This window comes from Tachysurus vachellii, chromosome 11 (assembly GCF_030014155.1).
Source record: "Tachysurus vachellii isolate PV-2020 chromosome 11, HZAU_Pvac_v1, whole genome shotgun sequence".
NCBI classification, from domain to species: domain Eukaryota; kingdom Metazoa; phylum Chordata; class Actinopteri; order Siluriformes; family Bagridae; genus Tachysurus; species Tachysurus vachellii.
Window position 1 is genome coordinate 2,175,001 of NC_083470.1, and position 7,635 is coordinate 2,182,635.

The window sequence follows — 7,635 nt, forward strand, 5'->3', positions numbered from 1 at the left end:
GCCGCATATTGACAAGACACGCCCCTTTATGCTAATGTCAGACATGCGCACTGAACGTTCTCTTCGCCGCATATTGACAAGACACGCCCCTTTATGCTAATGTCAGACATGCGCACTGAACGTTCTCTTCGCCGCATATTGACAAGACACGCCCCTTTATGCTAATGTCAGACATGCGCACTGAACGTTCTCTTCGCCGCATATTGACAAGACACGCCCCTTTATGCTAATGTCAGACATGCGCACTGAACGCTCTCTTCGCCGCATATTGACAAGACACGCCCCTTTATGCTAATGTCAGACATGCGCACTGAACGCTCTCTTCGCCGCATATGGACAAGACACGCCCCTTTATGCTAATGTAACACATGCGCACTGCACACTCTCTTCGCCGCATATTGACAAGTAACGCCCCTTTATGCTAATGTCAGACATGCGCACTGAACACTCTCTCCACCGCATATGGACAAGACACGCCCCTTTATGCTAATGTCAGACATGCGCACTGAACGCTCTCTTCGCCGCATATTGACAAGACACGCCCCTTTATGCTAATGTCAGACATGCGCACTGAACGCTCTCTTCGCCGCATATGGACAAGACACGCCCCTTTATGCTAATGTAACACATGCGCACTGAACGCTCTCTCCGCCGCATATTGACAAGACACGCCCCTTTATGCTAATGTCAGACATGCGCACTGAACGCTCTCTTCGCCGCATATTGACAAGACACGCCCCTTTCTGCTCATTGGCTACACGTTTGTTTTGTTAGTCGGCCCGACTCAGTTTTCTGAAGCATTTCTCAAACATCGCGCACCTCACCTTTAAGAAAAATAAATGACAAATGCGTCATTCATATAAACGGAGGACGCGGTTAATAAACACCTCCGCTGATGGAGGATTACGGTCACGCTTATGTCGGAACGTGAAAACGTCACACGGTAACCAGCAGAAATCTATTTCCTGTCAACTTAATGTATGCTGGTGTTCGACTCATCAGACGTTTTCAATCAGTATAAAGAAACGTCTGATGTCGTGTGTGTGAGTCTGATCTAAAGTGAGTCAGGACACTGTTGTTGTTTCAGCGTGTGTAAGACGTGTGTTTGTCCCCCTGTTGATGATCTTACACTGAATTTTTAGTGTTGAAGAGAAATCTGAGCTGCTTTTTAGATGAACAAACACTCGGAGCTTCTCAGAGAGCAGAAATGGGTTTGATATCAACATTTACTCTGAACATACAAACATCTGTGTGGAGAAAAAAATAACTTTTTTTTTTTTTTCTGAATCTCTTCTATGAAACTACCATCTCTAGTACTGTAGAGAAAAAACAGAAATAGTGATGAAACTCTTTTTAAAGTCCTGAGTGATTTGCATATGAGCTTCATATTAACACCACTGTGGAGCGAGACGTGAGGAAGACGTTCAGTCATCAACATGGACACGAGACAAACAGGAGGAAACATTACGTTCAGACCAAAGTGACCTTTAGTGTAATTAGTTTTTTTTATTGTAAAGATATTTTAATTGCCACAGAAGTGAGTCACTTCCTCTTCTGTCTTTAATTTCAGTATTAAAGTCATTTTGTGTTTCTCTCTCAAATATACAGTACATTTAACTAAAGATGATATTGTGTAACGGTACATTGTGAGATTTTCTCTACCTCGAATGTGGGGTCTCCGGTGAAGCGGCTCAGAGCGGCGAACTCCAGGATGATGGTGCCTGCGCAGGCGGTGCAGGTTTCCGTCTCTGTACCTGTCCGAGTCTCGGGACCCTGAACCCCGTGACGCAGGTTGACCTGTTAGGACGACAATAACGAACTGTATCAAACTCTTAATATCCAAATCTTAAAATCCAGTGATTCTCTAATCTGATTGGTCAGATAGTGGTGAAGGAGTTGGTGCAGTTTCTTGTCGTTTCACACTCTGGGGTTTGAAGCTACTATAATGGACCTCGTGTTATGGAGGTTACACATCGACGTGTGGATAAAAAGCACGACTTGTCGTTGATTAACGAATAAAATGGCAGTGTAAGTGTGGACGATAAAAGATGTATTAAAGACCTGAAGGCGGTCTGTGTAGTCGTTCAGCGATATTAAGTCGTTTCACACGACTCTGTCCTTGATTATTTTATTCCGTACTTATGCAGCGAGTTACTGAGCGAGGTTTAGAGGAAGGAACGAGACCCGAAATTTAATGGTGGCTGAAAGGAGATCAGTCAGGCGAGTAATGTGATTATTCAAGCAGCTCGAGAAAAACACATAACTGTACATCCACCAGTGTGTGTGTGTGTGTGTGTGTGTGTGTGTGTGTGTGTGTGTGTACACACCCGGGGGTAAGGCAGGCCACTGCTGGTGTTAAAGGCAGGCAGAAGTCTCAGTCCCAGGTCTTTAGCCATGTGCAGGAGCTCGTCCTGATACCACTGCATGCGCTGACCTCTGTCTTTCAGCATCACTGCCATGGAGTGACCTCCAAGCAGCCCTCTACACACACACACACACACACACACACACACACACACACACACAATTAAAACAATTATTAACAATAAAAGAAACCCAAACTGTTAACTGCAATGTTAATGGACAGCGTTGTGTGTTCATGTTCTCGGTCAGACTGAACATACACACATTTATACAAGTCATAAAGGTCCTGATACAAACTGTGTGTGTGTGTGCATGCGTGCGTGCGCTCGTGTGTGCGTGCGCATGTGTGTGTGTGCGTGCGCATGTGTGTGCGTGCTAGTGTTAATTTCGTAACCTATTTTTAATTTAGTCTTAGTCTTGTGCCAAGTGTCCTTGTTAGTTTTAGTCATATTTAGTCATTCACATATCTTTTTTGTTAGTCTTAGTTTTAGTCGACTAAAAGTCCCGTCATTTTAGTCTAGTTTTAGTCAAAAGAAAACTCAAGGTATCTTAGTCTAGTTTTAAAAGTCTTTTAATTTTAGTCTAGTTTTAGTCAAGAAATTGTAGCTTGACCACATCTGGAATCTATTGTAAGAATAAATACAACGAGGCCTCATTAAATGCAATAATATCAGGAACACAAGTGTTATAGTGGAAATAAATAACTTAATGAAAAGTCTAAGATCAAAACTGTAGGTGTGTGTGTGTGTGTGTGTGTGTGTGTATATACAAATTACCGACTTAATGCAAGTTATACATGGTATTGCACACACCATTATTGATGATATTTGGAGCAATATTACATGTAATTGTTAAACTTGATTCCCTTACATATACATTTGCTTTTAAGCCTAATTATTCATTTTGATTATGATGTGATTGTGACAGGGGGGTGGGAAGAGGTTTCAGGTTGGGGGGTGGGGGCGTTTAAACAGTGCATACACTCGAACTTTACCGCACATCACATTTTTTACTTTATTGATACTGCTTTATTAAGCCTGACTAGACCAGGGGTGGACTTGTGCTCAGGATTTTTTATTTATTTTAATTATTTATTTATTTGAGCGGCGTGTGGACGAATTCTTTCTACACACACTATTGTATTTCTTGATAACAGACCGCTGCGGACTATAACACACCGTTGCCATGAAAAACAGAGCGTTGCCATGGACACACAGGATTCTAACCGTAGAGACGGAGCGCACTATTTTCTTTAGCGGAAACAATACAATTGTTTTTAAATCAATAAACTCCTTTTTATATCATCATTTTGAGTCAAATTATCGATTTATTTGGTAGGTAACAATATAATAAGTATACAATATAATAATATATACAGTATAATAATATATAATGTTATATAAATATATAATGTATAATAATACAGTATAACTTGCTTCACGGACCTGTAACCTGAGCAACAGCGAAGCCGCGAACTCGTTGTGAATATTTTAAAGGCGTAACAGCTGATGAAGAAGCAGAGACAATTGTAGACGAAAATGAAGAGAGATTTTATCTTAGTTTTTATTTTATACAAAACATTTGTGTCTCGTCTTTTTTCGTCAACAATAACGCATGTTAATTTAGTCTTAGTCAGCGTTTTTGGACAGTGGTGCAGTCTCGTCATCGTCTCGTCTTAGTCATGAAAAAAAAAAGGTTGTTGACGAACATATTTCATCTCGTCTCGTCTGACGAAATTAACACTAGTGCGTGCGTGCGCTTGTGTGTGTGTGCGTGTGTGTGTGCGTGCGTGTTTGTGTGTGTGCACGTTCAGTACTGTGAGGATGAGCTGCTCACCCCAGCACTCGGATGTTGGTCTCGAACACAGACACCACGATGTCGTTGTCCAGTCGCACGTCCTTCACCACTCGCTTGACCGCTTCCTCAAACTCCTTACTCTTATTCAACAGCTGGACACATCAGGGGGAGGAACAGCATGAACACACACAGTGGAGTGTTGGGCTTGAACATAAACACACACCACGAATGTTAGAGTGTCACTCACCGCTAGAGTGTCCAGTGTGTCGATGAGGGTGAGAGAAAACCTGTAAACACACACAGAGACACACACACACACAGAGAGACACACACACACACACACAGACAGAGTAAAGCAGGCTGTAGTAGTTCAGTACATGTAAAAGTGTGTGTGTGTGTGTTTATTCAGACTCACCTTCCCAGAGCATCATCCACGTCCCCTCGGCTCGGCTCCAGACCTCGTACTCGACCTCGACATGTCAAAGGCATCAGCTCATCTGCTGGGTAGGCGTGGTCCTGAGAGAGAGAGAGAGAGAGAGAGAGAGAGAGAGAGAGAGAGAGAGAGAGAGAGAGAGAGAATGCAGAAAAAAACAGTTTTATTAACAGCACACAACAGAAAACTACTACTGTATGTGTAAGAACTTTTTCAGATCACTCTGTCCATCATCATTATCTTTTCTTCTCCGGCGCTCCTCGTTTCATTCTTCCATCTCTCGTTCTTTATCGCCTTCCTTTCTCTCTCCCTCATTTTCTTCTTCTTCTTCACTTCCTTCCCATCCTGTATTACCTTTAATCCCTCTCACTTCTCCCCTTCTGCTCTCCTTTCTGTCTCTTATCCCCCCATCTTCCTTTCCCACTTTCTATTCTTCTTTCTTCCCTTCAGATTTTCATCGTATGCGTTGTTCTGTCCTCCTTTTTAAAAGCCTGTGAAGTCACGTTCTACCTAAACGTAGTTAAATCGTCTCGTCCTGACTCGTCCGCCGTGGACGCGCCACAAACCACACGCCCTATTAACTAAACATTTCACTGGAAGAACTGAAGAAGGGCCGTGTGTCTATTCATCTGTTCACGTTTAACCCTTTCAGTTCCTGGACACACAAACACTTCCGCTTCCTTTTGATTTTTTGTGACGTGTGGAAGGACGTGTCAGTAACGTCCATGTAGGTGACGTACCATGTAATTCTGATAAGCGTGGTCGAACATCTCCAGCACTTGATTTCTGTAACGAAACACAGCCGGGTTAGTGCACACACACACACACACACACACACACACACACATACACACATAATAAACAAACAAATAGTGTTTTAATAAGAATCACACACCTCAGCTTGTGCTTCTCGTCTCTGCTCATGCTTTCCGAGAGCCGGACGGAGAACCCGAGCAGCAGCAGCAGCAGCAAGGAAACGGGTGACATCGTCGCCCAGCGAAGCGTCCGAACACCTTTAATACACCACTTTACTACACCGCGGAGTCACGACAGCGTGTCATGACTTCTCAATCATCGCTCTTATTACCGTGCACAAAAAACGCAGCATGAATGAATAAATAGATAAATAAATAAATAAAGTTGGATTAACAGTAATAATGCCACGGATCTGACTATCGAACCGCGTCTCCTACAGCCGTCAGCGTTCCCACGGGTTCTTCACCAGGTTCTTCGTTCGAAAACGAAGCTCGGATCGAAGACGTAAACACGAGCTTGTTTAACTTCAACCATCACCTGGGACCTTCAGCACACCCGCCTCCCTCCGTCACCTGCGGCCAAACCCGGATCCACAGAAACACACCTGACACATGCTGATTACTCACAAGGTGACAAAACCACACGACTCACATCTGGAACTAAACCCAACATCGATACACCTGCTGGTGCAGATCAAATCAAACTAAAGCACAGATTTAACTTTCTTATGTTTTTCCTTCACCTGTAAAATCACCTACACTGTAATGTACTCATTATGTTTGTAGATTTGTTGTATATATACACATATATACACATTTAAAAGAATCTGTCAGCCTGACAAAACACCAAAAACACATCTTTCCTCTATTTAAACATCATAAAAACAATTCACACAGGTTTATATACATAACAGAAGACAGCTCGAGGAGTAAAAACACGACTCTACGACTGGAAAACCGTAATGAACACGAATCCGTAGCGCGAGTGAACGCTCCCTTAAAGGTGACAGCTTGTTTTCATCCAGATGTGGTTTTTAATCAGGGTTTTTTTTTTTAAAGCTAGAAAAAAAATTATCCACCGTTTAAAGAGTTCCTTAGGATCAAAATACGTCTCTTAAAGTATACAATCCTGTTTCAGTGGCTTCGGTCCGAGAGAATAAACTAAACCGAGACGCCGTCATTCGCTGTGACAAGCCGCTAATAACCGGAAGCTGGTGACGGTGAGCTCTTTCATGTATTCGTCAACATCCGCATCCGGGTAGCACGCGCACCAATCTACGTCATCGCACTGTTAATTTTATTTTATTTATTTATTTATTTTTATTTTTTTTATGAGGAATGTAAAATGGCGAAACGTCATTATATATATATATATATATATTTTTTTTTTTATTTTAAATCTGTTTATTTTATTTTTATTCTCTGTATTTATACATTGTGTTGTGTTTATACTGTATATTATATTGTCTCTATTATTATGTCTCTATTCTTTTATATATTTGTATTTCTTTCTCTTTGCTGCTGTAACAGAGACATTTCCCCAATAAAGGTATATCTTATCTTATCTTTATTATATATAAATATAAAGATAATATATAGATTTATATTTTATATAATAAAGATAAGATTTATATATTTTATATAAATCTATATATTATCTTTATATTTATATATATTATATAATGCAGGCATATCTTATCTTATCTTTATTATATAAAATATAAATCTATATATTATCTTTATATTTATATATATTATCTAGAAATAATGTATAAATATTATCTATAAATATAAAATCTGTATAAAATTTCATATCCATAAACGTAAAGTGGTCTGGAAAGAAAACCAAACGTTTTCCATTTTAAGCTGGAAATAAAAATTTATTTTGAAACTTTAAAAAGACTCAAAAGCCGAAAAGCTGTCAAAACTATAGACTTTTACAAGGCTGTTAATTCCTTCTTCTCTGTGTTAGTTAATTGTTTTGCTCCACACCTTTTATGTGTAAATTCTTCTTTATTTTTTTTTATTCGTTTTTCTTTGTTTTTATTTACGTTATGTTACTATTCTAAAATCGGAATAATATGGTATCGTATTTTGTTATCAATTGTTATTGAGACAATAAAAAAGATTAAACAAATAAATATTTTTAAAGAAATTTAGCTTTTTTTCGTCTCAAACTAAGTCGATATAAATAAATCTAACATTTAAAATTAAAATAAAAATATATAATATTCTGTAAACGTTCACTCGTCATCTAAAGTTATAAGCAGTAACGAAGATAAACAG

The 7,635-nt window shown here is 39.9% G+C and overlaps 1 protein-coding gene across 3 annotated transcripts in view; it reads right to left on the reverse strand.

Moving 5' to 3' along the window:
* edem3 (ER degradation enhancer, mannosidase alpha-like 3) overlaps positions 1-6,608 on the reverse strand; it is an 18,542-nt gene extending 11,934 nt beyond the window's left edge. Inside the window, exons 1-7 of one of the 3 annotated variants that reach the window (XM_060880942.1) lie at positions 5,490-6,608; positions 5,335-5,380; positions 4,577-4,677; positions 4,409-4,448; positions 4,201-4,313; positions 2,328-2,481; positions 1,663-1,797 (exon numbers count right to left, since the gene is read on the reverse strand). In XM_060880942.1, coding sequence (XP_060736925.1) covers positions 1,663-1,797; positions 2,328-2,481; positions 4,201-4,313; positions 4,409-4,448; positions 4,577-4,677; positions 5,335-5,380; positions 5,490-5,581 — 681 coding nt within the window. In that variant the 5' untranslated portion in view covers positions 5,582-6,608. The remainder of the gene's footprint in view (positions 1-1,662; positions 1,798-2,327; positions 2,482-4,200; positions 4,314-4,408; positions 4,449-4,576; positions 4,678-5,334; positions 5,381-5,489) is intronic. The other 2 variants (XM_060880941.1, XM_060880943.1) reach the window with 2 other exon arrangements.
* Between the last annotated feature and the right edge of the window lie 1,027 nt (positions 6,609-7,635).